This window comes from Hevea brasiliensis, chromosome 8 (assembly GCF_030052815.1).
Source record: "Hevea brasiliensis isolate MT/VB/25A 57/8 chromosome 8, ASM3005281v1, whole genome shotgun sequence".
NCBI lineage: Eukaryota > Viridiplantae > Streptophyta > Magnoliopsida > Malpighiales > Euphorbiaceae > Hevea > Hevea brasiliensis.
The window spans coordinates 36,619,792-36,644,241 of NC_079500.1; the positions used below are offsets into that span (position 1 = coordinate 36,619,792).

The window sequence follows — 24,450 nt, forward strand, 5'->3', positions numbered from 1 at the left end:
ATGACCATAAGCAAGTCAAACAACTTGCACAAGTTCGGGTCCAAAAACTGGCCGAACCAGAATTGACCAATTTGACCTAAAATTGACCTAAAATGGTACCACTTGACCAGCAATAGTGTAATGACCATAACTTGGTCTACTTAACTCGGATTGACCTAAAATTTTGCACCGCGTGCAATAAGACCTAGATCTAAAAGTTTTTAGTTTCGACAAAGACCCGAAAACAGAGGGAACTAGATCGTCCGGTTAGGTCAAACCAGTGTTCCGGAATCCAGCAATTTGCATTAAAATGCACTAAACAAGGAAATGACTTTGGTAAAACGTACCAAACCTAAAACCCTATCGAATGTGACATATTAACGACACTAAAACCTAATTTACCTAAAACGCAATGAGGGTCGGTATATTAGGTGATTAAGTGAATAATTGAGTTCAGTGCATTATTTACCAAACACCATCGATAGAGACAGTTTAATTTAGTACTGAAACACTTCAAATTGTGTTTCTCAGTTACCAAAGACTCAGGAAAAGGGAAGGAAACACTGAGTCCAGATCAGAGAGACAGTCATCAGAGGTTTGTGCACAACTAGTTTTTAACTGATTTTGTTCTGAATATTTTATATGATTAAATGACATATTTTCTTATGAACTATGTTTAACAAGCATTGGATTTAATTCAATGATTATTGAAATTGTTATAGGATGTATGAATTTAGCTTTGTGAAATGGTATTTCCACAAGTTTTAAGCATTGTTATGGATTGAATAAATTATGTTTTGGAAAATTATGATAGAACATGTTTTGAATTGTGCTGGTAATTTTCATGGAAAAATGCAAATTTATGATTTGAATTGTGATGAGCATAAAAATTATTGGATATTGGAATTGAATTTGAATCGAATTATATTGTGATTTATGCTAACTAAAAGGATTGTGATATTGTTTTATATCTCACTATAGATGCTTGACTAGGTTATTACCTGTCTCTCTCATTTGTTGAGAAGACAATGGAGTTAGTTGTGTTTTGATTACCATGGTACGTGCACAGGCTTAGATTCTCCTCTGATTTGAGGTTAGATCTAAGTTTATTTTATCGTTATGGCCCTTACGGAAGATTCATTATTGTGATGGTACTGTGCACGATGATTCGACCTCCCTGACCATAGGGAGTTAGAATCTGATTCGACCTCCCTGACCATAGGGAGTTAGAATCACATCGAATATGGCCCTTTCAGATTAGTCTTGCATATTAGTGAGATAAAGATTGATTTTTGAGATACAGTATGATTTTTGAGATACAGTATGATTTTTGAGATACAGTATGATTTTTGAGATACAGAATGGCTTTTGAATGGTAAGAAATTGTGATTTCAATTATGGTTTATGTATAATTGATTTTGTTGGAATTACTTAAAGGGATAGTTATGATTTGATAAATTGAATTTTGTGATCAAAGTCATTTATACAATTGATTTACATTATTGACAATGAATATTTTGAGTTGTGAAATTTGATCAGTATTCAGATTCTCAAATTATTTACTGTAAAATTTGTCAATGTATATTGTACTATGTTTTAAATTATAGTTGTGCACCATTGAGTTCACCACTCAGTGATAGCTTTGCATGCTGTCGCAGGTAAGAAGAGCATAGAGCAGTGATTAAGTTGCTTTGAGGATACATTCAGATCAGCTCCAGGTATATCATAGATATACCCATGTACATAGGTTTTGATGTAAGCATGTAATAATATGTATGTAAATTATTTGAGCAGTTGTATAGAAACTCTTGTAAAATATTTGGTATGTAATTAAATGTAAATTATTGTAAATGTAAATTTGAGATTTCATTTACTTGAATAGTTTTGTATTATATTTCTTGTATCTCAGTCTTTGAAAAATCACTGCGGATTTGAGTTGAGAAAAATGTTGTGTTGAGAAATATGTTGGAGTTGAGATTTACAAATACATATTGAAGTGCTTTTTACAGGTTTTCTGAAGAACTGTTTTCTCCAAAATACAGAGGGCACTCTGCCAAAAATTTTTACAGAAATTCCAAATAATTCAAATGTGTCAATTCTATCACTTCAGTTCAAAAAGGTTTTAACACCTGTAAATAGTGCTCACCACTGTAAAAGAAGTAAGAAAAGTTTTGAAAATCCCTTGTAGTGTATTTAATGGGTTATCAGTAGACGGAGTTGGTAATTCATTAGGTATACTACGGGATCATGTTATGCCTTACAGAGGGGTAGGGTGTGACACTTATACTCTCAACACCAATGGAGTTCATAATATATTAGCAATACAACTTGAAGTATGGAATGTACTTTACATGAATAGATTGTTTTAGGATTTAAGTTCCCATCAAGAGAGAAAGGAAAAATGTTTTGAATACAATGTTACATGTGAACTATTGTTTAAAACTGTAATCAATATGAATAACATAATGAATGAATAAATGAACCATATTAATGTATGAATGAGACATTAGTTCTCATTATTGTAGAAAGAAAAAGTACTTTGAGTACAATGGTATAAAAAGATAATTGATGTGAATTGTAATCATATAAATGATCAAATGAATGTATAAATTATAATTGAAATTTATCATGAAATAATGAAGTCATAAAACACAATATATTAATATTTAATGATATTATGTGCCATTGTATTACTTAGACATGTGTGTCAGATTGGATAGTTTGGCATGCCAATAAGGTATTGTTTTAGCAGTACTGCGAAAGGGTTTATACCCGTATTCATGGCTTTATGCCCGCATTCATGGCTTTATGCCCGTACTCATGGTTTAATGCCCGATTATGTGTTATCATGGCTTTATGCCCATATTGACTGTATACGTGGCTAACGTTCTGCATCCCATGGTATGATGGCCCGAGGCACCGCGATGTCCAGTGCCAATGATCTGTTATCCAGTTTAGTCAGTTTGTCGTAGGTTACTTGGGCAGTCTAATTTATTAAAATAAGTTATAAATATTAGCAATTAAAAATGCTAGAAAGTCAATAAATGAAAAGAAGTTCTGAAATAAATTAGATTAGCTCCAAAAATTTATTCCTTAGAATAACTTGAAGTAAATTAAACTAGTTCTAAAAATTTAAAATATTATGAAATGATTGTAAACAACTTAGAAAGTATCAAGGAAGTGATAAAAAGAATAGTAGAAGAATTATAACTTAAATAACATTACAAATGTGACTTTCATAAGAATATAAGTATAAGTATTAATTTTAGATTTATTTGTACATTATATAAATGATTATTGTAAACTTATAAAATAAGTGATTCTAGATAATAACATAAATGACGAAAGATATATTATATGGAAAATTTCATATGAACCCAGTAAAATTCTTGAATATAGAAAATATGCTCAAATTATTTTTATTTGTATACATTATTTCCTTGTTATATTATTGCACCACTAAGCAGCAATGCTTAGCGCGATAGATTTATTTCCTCGTGCAGGTACTGAAGTTAAAGCCCAGCGAATACCAAACAGAGATTTTGGAGTTCTGATCTACAGAGTGTTCAAGGTTGTCACCTCCTCAGCAATGCATATAGATAGGGCCCATATAGATCATATTATGTATTTTGTACATTATAATTAGTTATTATTTATAATGTAAACTATGAATTGTATGTTGAAATATAGATTATGGAAATATAATTAATTTGTAGATCATGTAATTTATAAATTTATGTAATCAGTCTGTAAATCATGTAAATTAATAAAACTTGAGAACTTATATATATAAATTGTGCATGAATGGGAATGCATGGAAATGAATATGAAATTGAGATATATGAATGAGATGTGAATAATGAGAATAATTGATGAGATTTTTATTATAAAATATTATTGAAATTTTCAAACAGGTGAATAGTAAAACACGTCAAACGATAATAAAATATGGGAAACTCGATTAGTTTTTCTGTCGAAAAATAATCGATATTAAATATAATGAGAATAAAATTTTTAAAGAAATAAAGTAAGATAAGTTAGGGTACTTCGGCATCGAATGTAGCATGCCTTGCTCGGCTACACTGTAGTCGGGTGAGGGGTGTCACAAAGTAAAATTAAAGAAAAGTAAAAGAAGCAAAGTATAATTCGGTTAAACGAGCTAGGGTCACGATGAAGGGTGACCGTACTGGGAAGCGACTATGAAGTCAGTTGCTAACCCCAGACCTGTGAGGAACCTTAGGAGATAATTTTGAGACTTAATTAAAGGTCTCATGAGGCATAAATGATATTAAAAATATCAAAGAAAATTCAAGAAAATTAGTTAATAGGTAAAGACAAAAAATAACCTGATGAGCTTAATAAAGGGCATTTTGGTAATTTTACCCTTAGAATGAAAATTTAACCTAAATGTCAATTAAAATGAGAGAGATTAAAATATATAAAATAAATTAAATCATGAATTATGTAATGGAAAAAGGGAAAAGAAAAGAAAAGAAAGAAAATCAAAAAGTAAATGAATTATGAGGTAGGCATGACCTAAAAGTGATGTAATTAAAAAGTTTAACCAATTAAATGCTAAAAAATATTTATAAGAGATAAGAAGAGATGAGATGAGACAAAATTAGCATAAAAAGTAATTCATCTTCTTCTTCCTCTTACCATGGCCGAACCATTATCCTCCCAAGCTCCTCTATTTTTTTTCTCTTCTCAATCTTGATTTCCCACCCTTTCTCAGCATAAAACCCTAGACTCCCTTCACTAAAAATCATCCCTACACTATAAGGAAGATTGTGGCTACCAAGAAGTGAAGGAAAATTTGAGTTTCATAAGTCCAAGAAGTGCTCACAAAAAGTTAGTGCATTAAACACATTTCTTTCCTTTTCTAAGTATGATTAGTATGGTAAATTGAAGTAAATTTCTATGAAATTAAAATGAATACCATGTGTAGGGGAAACCTTAATTTTGGCAGCCATGGAAAGTGTGATGAATTGATGGTTTTGATGGTTTTGAATTGGGTAGTGATGTTGATTGATGAACTTATATGCATTAGAAGTTGAATTGCCTTGAGAATGCTTGAGATTGAAACTTTGAGTTAGGGTTTTGACTTAACTTTGGGGCTTTAGTGTTATTACTTGAAATTGATGATGTTGAGATGAATTGTTGACTATTAAAAGTACTATGGATGTCAATTAAAGTTTGGGAGTTGGGAGAAATTGAATTGGGAGTGTTAATTTTTCATACAGGAATTCTGGACCTATAGGTCCAGTATGTTTGAACTGCCATAACTTGAATTGTGTTGCTCTAATTGGTATGAGGCCAATTGGAGATGAAACTAGGGTCAAAATGCACCATTTTTTAATGAAAAGATTATGCCCAAATTCTATCCAAAACTTAACCAAATTACTATTCCAATCCAGATGACCATACCTTAAACCCAGAAAAATGACCAAATGAATAGTATATGTTCATTTGGCCATAACTCCCTCTAGACTGGTCCAAATGACTTCAATTTTATACCATTGGAAAGCTTAGACATAGGACTACAACTTTAATGAAGAACACAGAGCCCAGAAATGTCTCTAACCAAACCAAATTATTGACCCAATTTGGGACACAAAAACTGTCCAGAACCATATTGTCTAAAAATTACTAGACATAAGCCTACCCGACCAGTTTTGGTAAAAATGCTATAACTTGGTTTACAAAATTGCAAATGCAATGAAACCAATGCTAAAATTTTTATAAGATATAGATCTACAACATTGGTGTTTTGACCAAAACCCAGAACCTAAGAGAACTAGGCCAAATTGCCAGAACAAGTCAGCACATCAAAACTTGGAATTTGACTAAACCACCACTTGACCCCATAATAGTTTTTATAGCATATCTCCCACTAGGAAATCCCAAATGGGATGAGCCAAACCGTTCTGGAAACCTAAGAGATAGGGCTTCAACTTTGATTTAGAAACTTTTCTCAAAATGTGAGTGTAAGAATCCTAAAATGGGAGTCAAAGCCACCGACTTGAATCTAGAATCCTGTAGACACAGGGTACCTGAGTCCAGGCCAGTTAATTGGTTATAACTAATTCTACAAACTTGAAAAATTGTAATTCAAAATTATGAGTAATCATGAGACATAGGGTAACAACTCCTATGAAGAACATTAGGCCTAAAAGTGGTTGTAATATGTCCAAATAATTAGGAAAAAATTGACTCCAGAATCTGCCTAGTTCTGGAACTAGAGTGAGTTAAGGAATCAATTATGGTAATTTGACCATAACTTGAGTTCTAAAACTTCAAATGACATGAACCAAAAAGGAAAAGAAATACAAGATATGTTGAAACAACTTTCAAGGAGGAAGTGTGGCCAAACAGTGGCCACACCTTGACCAATTTGTTAGGTAAACTTAAGACTTTAAATATGGACATTGAAAAAGGTTCACAAAATGACTTGTTATATGACATGAAGTTAATCAAAATGAATTGTTAAACATAAAAGTGACATGAATATGTATGTGGGACTTATGTTTCCCATCATAAGTAACATGAAAATGTTATTAAATACAACTAGCACATCATAAGTAACATGAAAATATTATTAAATACAACTAGCACATGATATGAAACTATAAATACTTAATAATATTAATTTGCTCAAAGTATACCTAGACTTTTTTATATAGCATGGATCGATTAGTATACCAATTAGGGATTATAGATTGCAGTATTGCCCACAAGAATAATCATTGATAGACAATATATGTCTAAGATGGTTGTTCTACTAGCTTTATGCCTGCCCGTTGGCCATTATGCCTGATTTTATTTTTGGCTTTATGCCTGATTTTATTTTTGGCTTTATGCCTGCCCGCTGGCTTTGTGCCTGATATAACAGATGTGTATATGTTAGACATACAGATGTTTAACTAGTATACTCCCATGTATCTAGACTTTATAGTTTGTTATAGGTTACTTGGGCACAGATATGAGTAATAAGTCTTAAATTTAGATAATCACAAGAAGAGATTACATATATGAACAATAATATTAAAAAAATGACATAAATGAACAAAGAAGATCCTAATAATTTATTTGCTCCCAAAATTTTATAAAATATGTAAATGACTTAGAAGTTTATGAAATTACATAGAAAATAATTATTTTAATTATTTAGTTATTTTTTTTTATTTTATGCACCACTAAGCGTTATGCTTAGCGAGTTGGTTTTTTCATCACGTAGGTACAGGAGAGCAGCAGTAGCAGCAGCATCAGTAGCAATAGTGCTAGATAGGATTACGATCAGATCTGCTACAGAGTGGTTGTCACCTCAGACTGTTATTTTGATAGGGCTCATGTATAGTTAAATTTTACATTTTGGTTATTGTATGTAAGTAAACAGTGTAAGACATTTTGTGATTGTAAATAAAATTATAAATATTGTACTTGAGTTTATATGAATGAAATAAAGTATTGTATTTAATTGAAATGATTATGAGTATTATGATGACATGACATGATTTATAGAAAATATGAAATGAATATGGACTGTTTAATAGGTAAATAAGGAAACCTGCCATGTACTAGTAAAACAGAGGAGACTCTGTTTGGGTCTCCATAAAAAAAAATCTACACGCAAGATAATGAAATTAAATAGATATTAAATTAATATTGTACACGATAAGACAGGATAGGGTGCTCCGGTACCGAATGTAGCACACCTTGCTCGACTACAATGTAGACAGATGAGGGGTGTTACAGTTTTATTTTTTTTTCATGTCAAAGTTTGATATGTTTAGGGTTCTAGGAATTTCTTCTGCATTTTTTTTATTAAATTTTATATTTTTTATAGAATTTTTAGATTTTTTGTTGAGATATGAAATTATAAAAAATTAGACTAGTTTAATTAAAATAAGACTCATTTATATTTTTAAATTAACACCAACGAATTTTTTTTATTTATTAGGATTTTTATGCATGTTACACCTTCTAAAATTAGGATTAGTTAATTTAATTAAATTAGGACATTTAAATTAATTAAAATTAATTTTTAATTTCAATGTTTATTTGTTTTAGTTAAATAGTTGATTTTTTTTATTTTATGTTTAATAATTATTATTTTGTATTTTTTGAATTTAAATGTGTGTGTAACTTTAACTTGCATAAATATATGATTAGGGAATTTAATAAAATAGATAATAAGATAGGTTTTGGGAATCAATAGTAGAGGTTGGCTCTTATTTTAAGGTAAGTCCAGGCACAGAGGGTGTTTAACACCTATCCTCTCTCATATCCACTATCACAAGCCTAGGCCATTGAGCACATGGTAAAAGAAGGGTAGTGACCTCGACAAGGTGTAAGTTGCCACACACGTTCTTTCTTATGAATTTGTCTTGGTTATTATCCGAGTGACGACTCTTTTCATCCTCCTTTATGGTGTTAATATCTAAGTATCGTGATAGTGTTATGCAAAAATGATGCTAAACCAGGTTTAAGGGTCCCATACTAGCGTTTTTCAGTCCAAATGGCATTACATGGTAGAAATATACGCCCGAATTCATGATAAAAGCTGTTTTTTCCTTATCCTCTAAGTCCATCTTGATTTGATGGTATTTAAAGATGGCATCTATTAGGGATCACACTGCATGACCAGTTGTTGAATCCATTAGTTGGTCTATGGTAGGTAGTGGGTAGTGATCCTTTGGACATGCCCTGTTGAGATTAGTGAAATTTACATACATTCTCTACTTGACATTGGATTTCTTCACCAAGATCACATTCGCCACCCATGTAGGGCACTTGATTTCTTTGATGAGCCTTACACTCAATAACTTGTTGACCTTGTTAATGACGATCCTCTTCATCTTTTGTTGAACTGGCTTCATGCTCGGATCCACATTCAAACTATGCGCCATAATTGCTAGATCGACTCTAGCCACTTTTTTTAGACTTTAAGCAAAAGGTGGAGGATCTTTCCTTCAGAATTTTAACGACATCATCTCTGTTCAATTCCTGGAGAGTGGTTCCAACTTTTACTTTCTTGCCCTTCATAAGCTCGACTTCCATTAACTAATCTACTAGTTTAGGAAATGTATGGCTCTTTGGCTTATCTAAGAGGTCAATGAGAATGGTTACCATGGCAGCTGCTTTAGTGGATTACTTGTAACACTCATGAGCTAACTTTTGACTTCCTTTGACTATAGTGATTCCACTTGGTGCTATAAGTTTCATACACAAACAATCCATATTAATTAAAATACTATTACCATTTATAAGTGGTCTTCCCAAGATCATGTTATATGACAATGAGATATCCACTATAATATACTCTGCATAAATGGATAGTTTGAAGGTCTTATCGCTAAGTCCTACTATTAAGTTGGTGGTTCTCGTAACTGGCACCGTCTTATTGCCTAACACTACCAAAGGATACATCACTTTGATTAAGTCACTCTTTTGTAGGCCAAGTTTCTCGTAGATTTTCAAAGTAATCACTTTGCCTTAAACTCAACCTGTTACCTAAATCTAATCTATAAAAACTCAGGCATTAATATAATTGCTCCTAGTAAAGAGTTTGGATTTTGGGCTAAGGCTATATCACCATGCAATAACTATAACGCTGAAGGATAATGAAACTATCTGAAAGATGAAATAATAGTAGAAAAAAATATTAAACCAATAAAAAATTAGTAGACAGAGGAAAGGTGGAGACTCCACAATAATTGGCATCAAATGCTTATGGGGATTCGCACTGTTGCTGAATTCCAAGATCAATTATTAATTTTTTTTCATTCAGGTATTTTTTTTTTCTAAAAAAAGGCGTCTCTTAAATGAAAACTTTTGGCATTTTTGCTATTGGCTTCGTCTCTCTACGCTCATACAGAGAGAGAAACAATAACTCCGTTGCAGAAAAAGAAAAAAAAAAAAAAAAGTAAAGGCTTAGAGTAGTGAGTGGCACTGTTTGTGTTGGCAGCAGGCGCAAGTAGAAGTAGGGAGTGAGAGAAAAAGGCAAAGCCAAAGGCAAATCACCCCAACTTGGCCAATTAGGGCTCCGTCGGAAAGTGGCCCTAAAAAGGTAACTCAACTCTTTCCCTTTCCCCCCCTCTTTCTCTCTTTGTCACTACCGCACTTCCAATTTTCAACTGTTTAGGGTTTAGTTTTTCCCTTTAATTGTTGGATTTTTTTTTTTATTTTGAATTTTCAAGCTGTATTTCAGGTCTTTGAGTATGATTGGGAGTAGTTGAATTATTTTTTGTTGGAAGTATTTTTTTTTTGGTTATTCTTGTTTCTTTGGGATTCTAGAGTTCAGTTGGTGAATTTGTTTAGTAATTGAATTACTTTATTGGGCATTTCTTCTGATTTCAGGTATTTGAGTATGATTGGGAGTTGTTGATTTATTGTTTTGTTGGAATTTTTTTTTTTTGAGGATTCTAGGGTTTAGTTAGGTGAATTTGTTTGGTAGTTGAATTGCTTTGTTGGGCATTTCTTCTGATTCGTTTTGAAGCAGGGTTTAGCTGGATTATGTTTTTGTCATGCTTTTTTTATGTTTAAATTAGAGGTTAATTTTCTTCTTTTTTTTTGACAGAGCAAGTGAAGTGTTGAGATGTGAGTTGTGTGAGATTATGGTGTGCTAGAGAATTTTGGTAGAGAAAATGGCAGCGGAGTCCAATACTGGGTTTCGTCGGGAAGAAGCTTTGGGTTCTGCGCTCAATCGGCACGCGATATCCTTTCATTCTGATGCAATAAATAATTCATCTGAGATGATTCCGATAGGGAGTTACTTTGGGATAAATACTAGTACTAGTACTGTGATGTTGCCAGGGAATTCCAGCATGATTAATAACAGTCCCGGAATTCTTCATGTTCCAGCTGTCAATTCTTCTGCTTCTTCTCTTCTTCTTGATTCTGCTCCTGGCCTCAAGCATGATACTGGCTTGGCTGTTGAGTGGTCTGTTGACGAACAATACAAATTGGAGGAAGGCCTTAACAAGTAGGTAGTTTGTTTTTGGGATATGCTTTTTCTTCTTTCTTTTTCTTTCCTAGATAACAGTGGCTATATTTCTTTTCATATTCATTAGATGCACATGCTCATGATGATTTTTGTGTCAGTGCTGTTGTAACACTATTAAAGTATCAGCCAAGGTGGTTCAACTCTATTTTTCTGATAAAAATAAAGATTGAAGAATAACCAAAGTGAAAAAGAGTGTTACTGAACTGTTGTTGCTGATATTATGTTTTTTTGATTATCTTAGGGTACTTGTTCAACTTTTTTTCAAAGTAAGTGATGTTTTGGACTTGTTAAGGAGGTGATTTATGTGATCTTTCATTAGATCAAGAAACAAAATCTTATACTTGCAGCTTCTGGTTTTGCGTGTACAACTTTAGATAACTTATTAACTTAGTCTTGCTATTATGACAATTGTTTCTCAGCCTTCTTGTCTTTATTGCCTTATAAGAGTTATATTGCATGATTATGTTCCAATGACTGCTTACCATGTTATTTGTCATGGTCTGAAAACGTTCCTTTTCTTTAAAATTTTTTTTTATTGCACACTGCAAGTTTGTTTCCATTCTGGGGCAAATTTCATTTACGTTCTTTTTATATGTAAGTTTTCACTTACTGATAATTTTATTTGAACATATAGATTTGCTGATGAGCCAAGTATTATGAGATACATAAAGATTGCAGCCACCTTGCCTGATAAAACTGTACGTGATGTTGCATTGAGGTGTAGGTGGATGACGGTAGGGAATTTTCTCCTTGTAATGATGTCTTTCATATCTTAACTTTTGTTGGTCAGCCCTTGTTTTTGGTGCTAAAATGTTCCCTCAAATTTTAAGATTTTATAACCTAATGATTTTCCAGCCCTAAGTACATATAAATACCAAAATTGCTTTGGTTGAAAGTCAAGAAGTGCTAAGATTAGATTTTTTTTCTTTATGATTATCTTTTTTGTACTTTGGCGTCATGCACCAAAAACTGCAGTTTAAGAAGAATGCATGAAAAAAATGGAAGCTTTGGTGGGGATCTTGGGCCAAAGATATCCTAAGTCTCTGTAACTAAAGAAAAAGTTATGCATAAGAGCAATAGTATTTCTGAACTTCTAAAACATGTGCATCTTAATGTGTAGTTCTGTTATCTGATCCTCAAGTTTTTTCTTTCTTCATTGATAAACTTTTTAAGGTGTACCGATGAATTTTGGCTCATTGGTATTGGAGTCATCTCTTAGGGTTGTGAGGTCTTAAGTTCGAGTTCTAGTCGGACCCAATTGTACCAAAAAAAGGTTTTTAAGGGTGTATTAATAATAAGTTTCACTGTGGTCACAATTCTTTATTTTGCATCAATTTGGTCATCAAACATTTGGTCTGAACTGAACCAATGTCTCTAGATTCTGGTGAAAGGCTTGCTGGAAAAGCTGATGTGCCATCAATATATCACTTTTCTTTTTTCGTTGTCTAGGAGCAAAGGCGTTTTATTCTCATTTTTTTACTATCTCAATTTTCACTCAAATCTGGCAGCCACGTTAACTTTCCAGTGGATCTTTCACTGGATTTCAATCACCTTGATTCAATTGAGACTAGATTGAAGTTTAATTATAAAATTGATACAAATTGACTATTTTTGACCAAATTGAAACTAAGTGCAAAGTCTAGTCACCATGAGTATAATCTACCCTAGTTTTTTAATTTGTCAAATATTATGCATTACATGCTTATAATTTACTTTACATGTGTTTGTTTGAATTAAAAGATAATGATGAAAAATTTTTTCAGAGAAAGCGAAGGAAAGCAGAGGAATATAATTTGGGAAAGAAGGTCAATAATAGGAAGGTATGAAAGATCTTTGTGGGGTGTTTACTTTGTTTAGCAGTTTTTTAATTTTATCATTTGGTTTGATGGTTGGGAAAACCAAAAACTATGCTTTAGTTTGGACTTGAAAGAATGTTGGTGCATGGTGAACTTGCACTTACCATAATAGTATAACAGCAACATTGAAATGAAAGAATAAAGCGATATGGTGTGCCTGGCCCTACTGTTATTCAATGTTAGGGTTTTGGATCCTAACAAGAGAAATTAGGAGAATAGAAGAAAGAAGAAGTAATTGAGAGAGAAGAAGTAAGAAAGAGGATCGGAAGAAAGAAGAATTAGGGAGAAAATTAGAGAGAAAGAAGAAGAATATTATTTCTGAGATTTCAATTATGCTATTACAAGGTAACTCCCCAATTTTATACACTTTAGCAGTTGTAACTGCTTATCTAATCAATTTCAGATGTTTACTAATCAATTCCAGCTATTTATTGACTTCTATAACTGCCATCAGCTACTCTCCTTCATTTACAGTAGCCTTTCCCTCCTTTTTATTCCTAAACTTCTTCCTATAATATGTAACAATACCGCATTCTTGTCCCCAAGAATGTAAAAATTTAGGGAATTGAGCTCTTGATCTTCCCAAGTAGCATCTTCAGCAGGTAGATTAGCCGATTTAATGAGGCCTTGAAGCACATGCTGCTGGTCTCTTGTAATAACTCTTGTCTGTAAAACCTTCTCAGGAGCAACACTAACCCTTTCCTTTGTCATTGTTGGTAATTCCCTCAAAGGAGTTACTCTATCTCCTAGTTTCCTCTTTAAAAGAGAAACATGGAAAACATGGTGTATAGAGGAACTAGGTGGCAACTGCAATCTGTAAGCCACTGAGCCAACCCTTTTCAACCCCAGATATGGACCATAATACTTGGCAGCAAGCTTCAATGAAGTCCTAAGGGCAATAGAAGATTGCCTGTAAGGCTGAACTTTCAAATGGACCCAATCTCATAGCAAACTCCCTTTCACTTCTCTTTTTATCGGCTTGATGCTTCATTCTCTGTTGTGCCAATGACAAATTTTCCTTAAGAACAGAATTCATATGTTGCCGCTTTTCCAAATATTCAGCTACAGCCCCAACAGCAGGCAACTCTGATGGAATTACTGGTAGAAATGGAGAAGAATACCCATAAAGAGCTTCAAAAGGGGACATCTTAATTGCACTGTGATGAGAAGAGTTGTACTACCATTCTGCTAAAGAAAGCCATTTACTCTAAGAAGAAGGTTGCAAGTGACACATGCATCTCAAATAGGCATCCGAGCACTGATTTAATCTTTTAGATTGCCCATCAGTTTGAGGGTGATATTCTGTGCTAAAAGCAAGTGTAACCGCCAAACATTTAAAGAGATCCTTTCAAAAGAGACTAGTGAGAATCTTATCTCTATTTGAAATAATGGATTGAGGAATGCCATGAAGTTTAAACACAAAATCCATATAGATTTTGGCTACTGAAGAAGCTGTAAATGGATGTGCTAAGGGAAGAAATGGGCGTATTTTGTCAATATGCAAATAACTACTAGAATAGTATCTTTCCCATTTGATTTTGGCAAATGCTTTATGAAATCCATAGAAATTTGTCGCCAAGGTTGAGGAGGAATCTCCAATGGTTGCAATAAACCAAGGGAAACACAATGCTCAGATTTGCACCTAGTACCAGTATCACAAGTTTTGATATACTGCATAACATCAGCCAACATACGAGGCCAAAAAAATGTCTTTTCAACCTCATGTGAGTAGCATGCACCCCTGAATGTCCCCCAACTGTAGTACTATGATAAAGTGCTAATAAATTCTGCCTTAAAACTGTAGCAGCCCCCACATACATTCTATCCTTATAACGGATTAGTCAATTTTTCAACTTATAACCAGGATATGCATTAGGATCCAATAAAAGAGTTCTTTGCAACTTTAATGCTTTCTCATCACCCTCATAATTATGGACCAAATTGGACATCCAAGTTGGTGTAACGGAAGAATTGGACAGCTGCAATATATTGACTTGTTGAACTGTCCTATCAAGCCTTCTAGATAAGGCATCAGCCACTTTATTTTCAACTCCTTTTCTATAGAGAATTTTATAATTAAGGCCTAATGATTTTGAAATTCCCCTCAGTTGTAATCCAATATGTAACCTTTGCTTTAAAAGATGCTTGATGCTCTCATGGTCAGTCTTTATAAAGAATTGACCTTGCTTCAAGTAATGTCTCCGTTTAGAGACAGCAAAGGTAACGGCCAAAAGCTCCTTTTCATACACAGATAGGGTCTGTGATCTAGGTCCAAAAGCTTTAGAGATAAAAGCAATAGGATGATTCTCCTGTTGCAATACTGCACCCATTCCTCAGTTGCTAGCATTAGTTTCAATAACAAAATTTTTTGCAAAATCCGGCAAAGCAAGAACAGAAGCTTCAGTTATAGCTTGCCTGAGCTTGTTAAAGACTTCTTGAGCTGCTGGACCCCATTGGAAAGCATATTTCTTCAATAAATTTGCCAACGGCTTACTGATGATACCTTAGTTCCTTATAAACTTTCGATAGTAGCCAGTGAGCCCCAAAAAACTCCTTAATTCCTTAATAGAAATAGGGGTTGGCCAAGTAATCATGGCTTGCACTTTCTTTGGATCTGTTGCTACCTCTTCCTCTGAAATTATATGACCCAAATGCTCCACTTCAGTCTTGCCAAAAGAACATTTAGACATTTTTGCATATAATTGCTGCTCTTAAAGAACCTTAAACACCACTTCCAGGTGTTGCAAATGTGTTTCCATATTAGGGCTGTAGATTAAAATATCATAAAAAAAACCATAACAAACTTTCTCAAATAAGGCTGAAATATGTGGTTCATCAATGCCTGGAAGATTGTTGGGGCATTGGCAAGCTCAAAAGGCATCACAGTAAACTCATAATGGCCTTGTTGAGTTCTAAATGCAGTTTTGGGTATGTTTGGAATATGCATTCTTATTTGATGATACCATGCTCTAAGGTCTATCTTGGAAAAAACACAAGCTCCATGCAATTCATCCAGTAGATAATCAATAATAGGAATAGGGAACTTATCCTTGATTGTTTGATCATTCAATTTCCTATAATCAATACAAAATCTCGATGTCCCATCTTTCTTCTTCACTAAAAGGATTGGAGAAGAATATGGGGCTAGTACTAGGCTGAATGATTTGAGATTGCAGCATATCAGAAACTAACTTTTCAATTTCAGCTTTCTGAAAATGGGGATACCTGTATGGCCTAACATTAATGGTCTGAGAAGTTGAATTCAATGGAATGGCGTGATTGTGGCTTCTAAATGGTAGAAGGCCTTGAGGTTCCTCAAAGATACTATGATACTTTTGCAATAGCTGCTCTAAACCCTCACCCACATCCACAGCTACTGCATTAACAATAGAATCCTTTTGCTCACTTTCTGAAACCGAAACATAGAATATAGGTGTTGCTAAATCAGCCCCTCATTTTTGCAGGAATTCAGAAATAGTATCACAAGATTTCAGAACAGGTCCTGAAGAGTATTCATTCAACCCTTGTAAAACAATTGGTTTCCCATCACCACTCAATATAACCCTTGAAGCTTTAAAATCAAACAAAATTGGATTAAAACTTTTAAGCCAATCAACCCCTAAAATCATATCAAAACTTCCCAACTGCAGAATCCTCAAGTCAAAATTGAAATGATGAGACTGCATCTGCTAAGAAAAGTGTTGACATTTGTGTTCACAAGTAATTTTCCTCCCATCAGCATCAGAAATATTGACAGCTGGTATTTCCACCATTGACAGCTTCAATTCCTCAGCAACTTTCCTATCCAAGAAGCTATTAGTACTCCCTGTGTCAATAAGAATCACCAGCTGTTTACTCCTATGCTTCCCCAAGACTTTAATAGTTTTATTCCCTTGCTTTCCTTCCACAACATAGACTGATAGTATAGGTTCTCCCATATTTTCCAACTCCTAGGATTCCTCTAACATATTCAAACCTTCTTTCTCATTTTCCCCTTCTAATTCCTCAATATGTACAGCCATTGCAGTCTTAGGTTTACATAGGTGCCCAAGTACAAACTTCTCCCCACACTTGTAGCAAGGTCTTGGGTTGGTTTTAGTAGTTGAATTAGGTTGATTGGAAGGTTTGTTGACTGAAGAATTGGCTGTTACAACAAGGGTAATATTGCTAGTAATCGTTTTATTCAAAGGAAAATTTGGCTTAGGAAGAGAGTGAACAAGAGGTGGTCTGGGAGGGTAAGAGTATAGCACATTAGGCCTAGAATTTTGGTTGAGTTGGCTAGCATTTGTAGAACTGAAGTTATTACCAGAATTGCTATTGTTAGGATTGCTGTAAGGAATAGATCTAAAACTTGCAGTGGTATAAGAATTCTTAGCAGGACCTTTGTACCTTCTGGTATTATCCCAAAGCTGCTCTTGCAGTCTAGCAACCTCAATAGCTTGAGAAAGAGTGGTTGGTTTCATCATTCTTACCATAAGTCTCACCTCATCCTTCAAACCCCCAATAAATCCTGAAAGAAAATAGGATTCACCCAAATCTGGCATAACACTCTTCATTCTAATCCTCAGATCCTCAAAAGTATCTTGATATTCATCCATGGTTCCCCCCTGCCTTAACTTCATAAATTCCTCAAAAATATCTTGTAACCCTTGATCCCGAAACCTCTCACAAATACTCTGCTCAAATTCCTCCCAAGAATGACTCTTTTCCCTATTCCAGTTATGAAATCAAGCATCTGCCTTATCAGTTACAAACGGACTAGCAATCCCAATCCTTTTATCCTTTGGCGCTCCATACACATCAAAATATTTAACACATTTCCTAATCCAAACCCTAGGATTATTTCCATTAAAAGTCATCAATTAAATCTTAGGCAGATAAGCGTTTGGTCCCTCACTACTAAAAGAATTATTAGAGTTTCCAGAACTACCTTGAGAAGGAATGGGTAACAGCCCCCTGTTTTCATGCACTCCAGATCTGTCCTCATCACTGCTACAAATTTCCTTTTTCTTTGCTTTTTTCCTCCATCATAATGCTCATGAAAGCCCGAAATTCCTCCCTGAAAGAATTAAGTTCCAGAGAAGTTTTCTTTGCCTCCTCCTTCATTCCTCGAGTCTCCTCTTGGAGATCTCTCATTTTCCCCTCTAGCTCAGCAATCTTGACCATCTCAGAACTCACCACTACAGATCTAGTCATATTTCCAACTCACAAGAACCAACAATTGAATCAATCCCACCACGTACTAGCTTTGATACCAAATGTTACGTTTTGGATCCCTAACAAGAGAAATTAGGAGAATAGAAGAAAGAAGAAGCAACTGAGAGAGAAGAAGTAAGAAAGAGGATCGGAAGAAAGAAGAATTAGGGAGAAAATTAGAGAGAAAGAAGAAGAATATTATTTCTGAGATTTCAATTATGCTATTACAAGGTAACTCCCCAATTTTATACACTTTAGCAGTTGTAACTGCTTATCTAATCAATTCCAGCTGTTTACTAATCAATTCCAACTATTTATTGACTTCTATAACTGCCATCAGCTACTCTCCTTCAGTTACAACAGCCTTTCCCTCCTTTTTATTCTTGAACTTCTTCCCATAATATGTAACATTCACTGGGCTGTATCCTTCCTGTTGACTCACACACTTCTTTTTGTGATATTGGTTTTGCATCTTTGATGCCCTTCAATACTATCCCTTTTTTTTTTGAGAAAAATAGCATTTTGCTGGGCCATAAGTTACATGGATATGAGTAGCAGTTAGGACTTTATGAGTGGGATTTGTCTATGTTTTGAATACATTCCTCCATGTGATGCACTCAAGGAAAATTGGATATAAAGATTATTTTATTTAATTCTGAATTATGAAATTCATTTTTTTTTTGTAAATTTTTTATTTAGGAAATTAAGGGCTTAGTACTATATAGAAATTTTTATTGTCATTTGGAATATTTAAAAGGGATCCACACTGCCGGCTCCAACTAATTTGGGATTAAAGCACAGTTGTTGTTGTTGTTGGAATATTTAAAAAGTTGTTTGCTTGTTATCCTATTTAGTATTGGTTTAGAATTCTTCTAGTTTGGGATTCATAATCCAAGTATTAGGATTTAAATCTTACTAGTTTAGGATTTAATCCTAGTGGAAGTGGGGTTAATTATTAAATCTCTATAATTACCTACTTAGTAATTTTCTTAGGGTTTTGATAATCGAACTCTTGGGTATTTTGATTTGGTTTAAGGCCTTTGTTCGTAGTTTGTCTTCCCTTCTTCTCTCTTCTCATTTCCCTCTAGTGCTACAGCTGCAGTTTCTTGGGTATATTTCACAGCCCCAACAATTTTCAATTCTTTCCTTTTTCTCACTCTTAACAGCTGTAATTCGATTTGCCTAGCTTAAACTCACATTCTTCCTTAAATCAGAACCCCAAAACTCATAAATTGCCTGAGAATTGCCCACCATAAAAGCATTCAAAGGTTGATTCCTTAAACCTTTTCTAAATTAACATGACGACTGTGATATAGCAGGTAGCACACAGCTAAGGAATCTGCATCCGTCTCTTATGCCTAAACCAATTTTAATATTAGTCTCCAACAGGTTCATGCACATGCACTTCGATACCCTGTCCCAACATATTTTCAAGAGTGAACTGCTGCAATTTCTGATCATGAAACTTTCAGCATGAGTTTCATGTTGAAGATTTTGCAATCTATGGCAGCTGGTATTCGAATGATTACTTTATTATTGCTGGATAAGCTGTAAAAACTCACCTGAAGTAAACTTAATATTTACAACTCAATTTCCTTGTAGTGTAGCCTCAAAGATCTGATTGATGTCTTAATTTATTGAATCAGTTAATGTCTTTAGGATGTAATGTTGATTGAAGGACCAGTATTCTAAAGATCATGCTTCTTCAGGATAAGCTGGTGGAATCATCACCAAAGATGAATATATCTTCAGCTGTGCCACAGAGCATACCTGTGTATCCTCTAATGATGCACCATGTAGACCACGGCGAACCCTTGTCTTTTGATGGTTAGTGTTTTGATACTTTTGATGAGAATTTTAAATGTTCTTTTTCTTTTAAGGCAGTGGCAGCTGCCTTTCTTGTATTTATTTCAAATTAAATGTGTGTTTGTGTAAACTTATATTTGTATTATGATATAGGACTCTTGATACTGGTATTTTGTTTTCTCTTTCCTACTTTAACTAATCTTATTTTACTTTCTCAAAAAAAAAGAAAAAAAAGAAAAATCTGAGTTTAGTCTTTAAAGAAAATAGCTGAATTTAAAAACTTTAAAGCTCATCAAAAGGGCTTCTTTAGTGAAAATGAAGGTTTAAAGGTTGAAGTTGTTAGTCAGTTCTGTGTGTTTATATTTTTGTTAGGAGAGGTTTAGTTAGTTCCATGGATTCAGAATTTGTTTACACCCATTGGGTTCTTAGCAAGTTGTGCATCTAAGTTAAATTTTAGGTATGGTTACAGTCAGCTCCTGAAACCTTACTACTCATTGCAAATTGAATCCCTTTGATACGATTCGATTTCAAGCTAGGGCTTTATAAACCATTGCAATTGAAAATCTTACTAGGGCTTTTCACAGAAAATATTCTCTAGAAAATATTTTCCAGGAAAACATTTTCAGCATTTTCTGATATTTAGGGCGCTTAGGAAAATGGGCTAATATAAAATTTTTCATGGTCAGAGAAAACTAAGGCCTTTAGTTATAGAAAACTTCTGTTTCCATTTTCAATTTTTTTTCCTCCATTTATCAGTTTTCCAATTTTCCAAGTGGATTGAAAAACTAGAAAACATGTTTGTTTGTTTGATTTTTTTAACACTCCATTTTTCATTTTTCCTTTGTAAAATTTTTATTATACTTTCTTAAATATATACTATTTCATAAAGATACTAATCATTGAAATATAAAATATATAAATAATTATATAGTTTAATCACTTAAATGTAATTATTTTAATTTAAAGATCAGTTTGAAAACTAAAAATTATTATGAAAATTACAATAAAACAAATTTTTCTGCATAAATGAAGTTGTTGGAAAGAAAGATAAAGCATAATCAGAGAATATGTATTTCATTTAAAAAATAAAAAAAAAAGTAAAAAAACTGTTGCTGTGTGGGGTTTTGAACCTTAGCAGCAGGGTACAAAAGCCAAAAATTTAAGCCAACTGATCTATAATCTAACATAGTAGTGTGTGTATATATATATATATATGTATTAAAACGGATAAAGATGTTGCTGGTATTTGAACCCAGCAAAAAGGCAAACACTTGTTTTTACAATTTTACTCGTAACTCTTTGGTTATGAGGAAAACGCAGAACACTTTAAAGTAGTTTTCCTAATGTTAGTATATATTCAGAAAACTTTAATGATTGAATTCTAATTTTCTATTTGGAAAGTTTTTACAACGAAATGTCTAATCCCAAATTTTCTAGTATTATTGGAGTAATTTTCTGTAAATCAAGCCTTGTTGCTGGTATTTGAACCAAGCAATCATTTTTGGGCCAGCAAGCCACTAACCTGCACAATTGTTTGATATATATATATATATATATACATATATATATATATATATTGTTATGGAAAGTCAATCACTATATTATTTCTCTGTATATTCTGTATTATGTATTCCTATTTAGGATTTCTTATTTAGGATTTCTTCTTAATTAGTAGAACACAATTATAGGAATCAATTGTATATATATACCCATGTACAGATTAATTGAAATTAAGGAGAATCATCTCTTTCTACATGGTATCAAAGCAGGTCATCAATCTAGGGTGACTATTTGTTCTCACCACCCAGCTTAGGAGAGACCTTGGCTGCCGACCGGCCGTTTCGACCCCGATCAACATCGCCAGCGTTGCCTCAACCCCCTCATTCCACCACTGTGTGCTGTTGCCTGATCTAGTACACCATTAAAGAACTTCTGAGGTTTGGCTCTCAGATCCTATTTCGGTATTTGTTTGATTTGTGATTTTGGGTTATTTTGCTGCTATAAGCACTTTGGATTAGCGTTTCGGTTAGTTTTTTTTGTCTCAACAAATAGCAGACAATAAAAATGTTATTTCTGATGTGATTTCGGTGATGACTAAGGTCACGGAACACAAACTTAATGGTTTGAATTACCTGGAGTGGAGTAAGATTGTTAGGGTCTATTTGCGTAGCATTGATTAAGATGATCATCTTACTAAAGATCCACCCACTGATGATACACGACAAACTTGGCTAAGGGAGAATACTCTATTGTTTTTGCAGCTTCGGAACTCGATTCACAGTGAGGTCATTAGTTTAATTAATCACTGTGAATTTGTTAAGGAATTGATGGATTACTTAGATTTTCTGTATTCTGGTAAAGGGAATATCTCCCGTATTTATGATGTTTGTAAGGCATTCTACCGTGTTGAGAAAGAGGATAAGTCTCTCACGGCTTATTTTATGGATTTTAAACGGGTATATGAGAAACTTAATGTATTGTTGCCTTGTAGTCCTGATGTGAAAGTTCAGCAGGCCCAACGGGAGCAACTGGCTGTTATGAGTTTTCTTGCAGACCTTCCTTCAGAGTATGAGACTGCTAAATCTCAGATTCTCTCCAGTTCTGAGATTTCCTTTTTGCATGAAACGTTCACACGGGTCCTTCGTACAGAGTACCCAATCTTCACAGCTTGCCAGTAGTGCTCTTATTAGCCGTAATCCAAATGGACAACAGGATAATAGAAGAAGAAGTAGAGGAGGAATTACGGGCAACAGAAGTAATCAGCGTAATGGAGAGGCTAGTTCTAATCAGGACTCAAGAGGAGTTATTTGTTATTATTGCCATGAGCCTGGCCATACAAAATATAATTTTTCGCAACTTCAGAGGAAAAATCAGCGATCACAGATAGCAAATATGGCAGCAGAGAATTCTACAGTATCTTCCTCTGAGAAAACTATTTTGGTTTCTGCAGAGGATTTTGCACAATTTTTCCAATATCAGGCATCTCTAAAGCTTACCACTTGAAGAAGTCGGGTTCACAGTTCCGGAACCCATGAACAAGAAGTAGAACCATCAGCTAAAGTAACAGTAGAGGAAGTGAGATTACGTGGTCTCTACATTCTGGAAAATCATGTACCGCGGTCGCTTGTTTGCTCCAGTACCTTAACACCTCTTGAAGCTCATTGTAGATTGGGTCATCATTCTTTGTCTACCATGAAGAAGCTGTGTCCTCAATTTCAGTCTTTATCAGTACTAGAATGTGAGTCATGTCAATTTGCAAAACATCATCGTTTGCCTTCTGTGTCTAGAGTCAATAAACGGGCTTCATCCCCTTTTTGAGTTAGTTCATTCTGATGTTTGGGGTCCTTGTTCTGTTACTTCTAAAACTGGATTTCGTTATTTTGTTACTTTTGTTGATGATTACTCTCGTGTTATCTGGTTATATTTAATGAAGAATCGTTCTGAGTTGTTTTCTATCTTTTGTGCCTTTTGTAATAAAATCAAAACTCAATTTAATATTTCTGTGCGCATATTAAGAAATGACAATGCTAAAGAATACCTTTCAGCGCAATTTCAGTGTTATATGACACAAAATGACATTCTTCATCAGTCTTTCTGTGTGGATACCCCATCCCAAAATGGCGTGACCGAAAGAAAAAATCGGCATCTTCTTGAGGTAACTCGTGCTCTTCTTTTTCAGATGAAAGTTCCTAAACACTTTTGGGCGGATGCAGTTTCTATGGCATATTTTTTAATCAATTGTATGCCGTCTTCTGTCCTTAATGGGGATATTCCTTATACTGTTTTGTTTCCTACAAAATCTTTGTTCTCTATTGAACCCCGTATTTTTTGTTGTACTTGTTTTGTGCGTGATGTTCGTCCATAGGTTACTAAATTGGATCCAAAATCTCTCAAATGTGTCTTCCTTGGGTACTCCCGGCTCCAAAAAGGGTACCGTTGTTTCTTTCCTACTCTTAATCGTTATCTTGTTTCTGCAGATGTCATATTTTTTGAGTCCACTCCATTTTTTTCTCAATCATCTGTGTATGAGAGTCAGGGGGAGGAGGATGTCTCTTAATATATACTGTCCAACCAATGTCTAGTCCTCTCCCACAGCCTGTTCCTTCTGTCTCTAGACCTACTCGACCTCCCGTTGTTCATGTTTATTCCAGGAGATTGGAGATTTCTGACTCAGATCCTCCACCAGCTACTTCGTTGGGAGATCCTGTACCTCATACTGATCATGATTCTGATCTAGACTTACCCATTGCTCTTCGTAAAGGTAAATGTTCATGTACTTACCCTATCTCTTCTTTTGTTTCTTATAATCAATTGTCTTCTTGTTCTCAGTGTTTTGTTACTTTTTTAGACTCTGTTCCTATCCCTAATACTGTTGGTGAGACACTGTCTCATCCTGGCTGGTGTGATGCTATGAAAGAGGAAATTGAGGCTTTAGATGCTAATGGTACATGGGAACTGTTGCCTTTGCTTACTGGTAAGAAAGCTATTAGTTGCAAATGGGTATTTATAGTAAAGGTAAATCCTGATGGTTCTGTGGCTAGGTTAAAAGCACGCTTTGTAGCAAAATGATATGCTCAGACATATGGGGTTGATTACTCTGACACTTTT

The 24,450-nt window shown here is 34.1% G+C and overlaps 1 protein-coding gene across 9 annotated transcripts in view; it reads left to right on the forward strand.

The window, feature by feature from the left end:
• The first annotated feature begins 9,728 nt into the window (after positions 1-9,728).
• The window catches only part of LOC110666880 (uncharacterized), a 31,752-nt gene continuing 17,030 nt past the window's right edge, over positions 9,729-24,450 (forward strand). For 4 of the 9 annotated variants that reach the window (XM_021827529.2, XM_021827530.2, XM_058151538.1 and 1 more), the window contains exons 1-5: positions 9,738-10,048; positions 10,559-10,963; positions 11,619-11,718; positions 12,748-12,804; positions 19,746-19,863. In XM_021827529.2, the coding sequence (XP_021683221.1) occupies positions 10,626-10,963; positions 11,619-11,718; positions 12,748-12,804; positions 19,746-19,863 (613 nt within the window). In that variant the 5' untranslated portion in view covers positions 9,738-10,048; positions 10,559-10,625. Of the gene's footprint in view, positions 10,049-10,558; positions 10,964-11,618; positions 11,719-12,747; positions 12,805-19,745; positions 19,864-24,450 lie in introns of all 9 variants that reach the window. The other 5 variants (XM_021827527.2, XM_021827528.2, XM_021827531.2 and 2 more) reach the window with 4 other exon arrangements.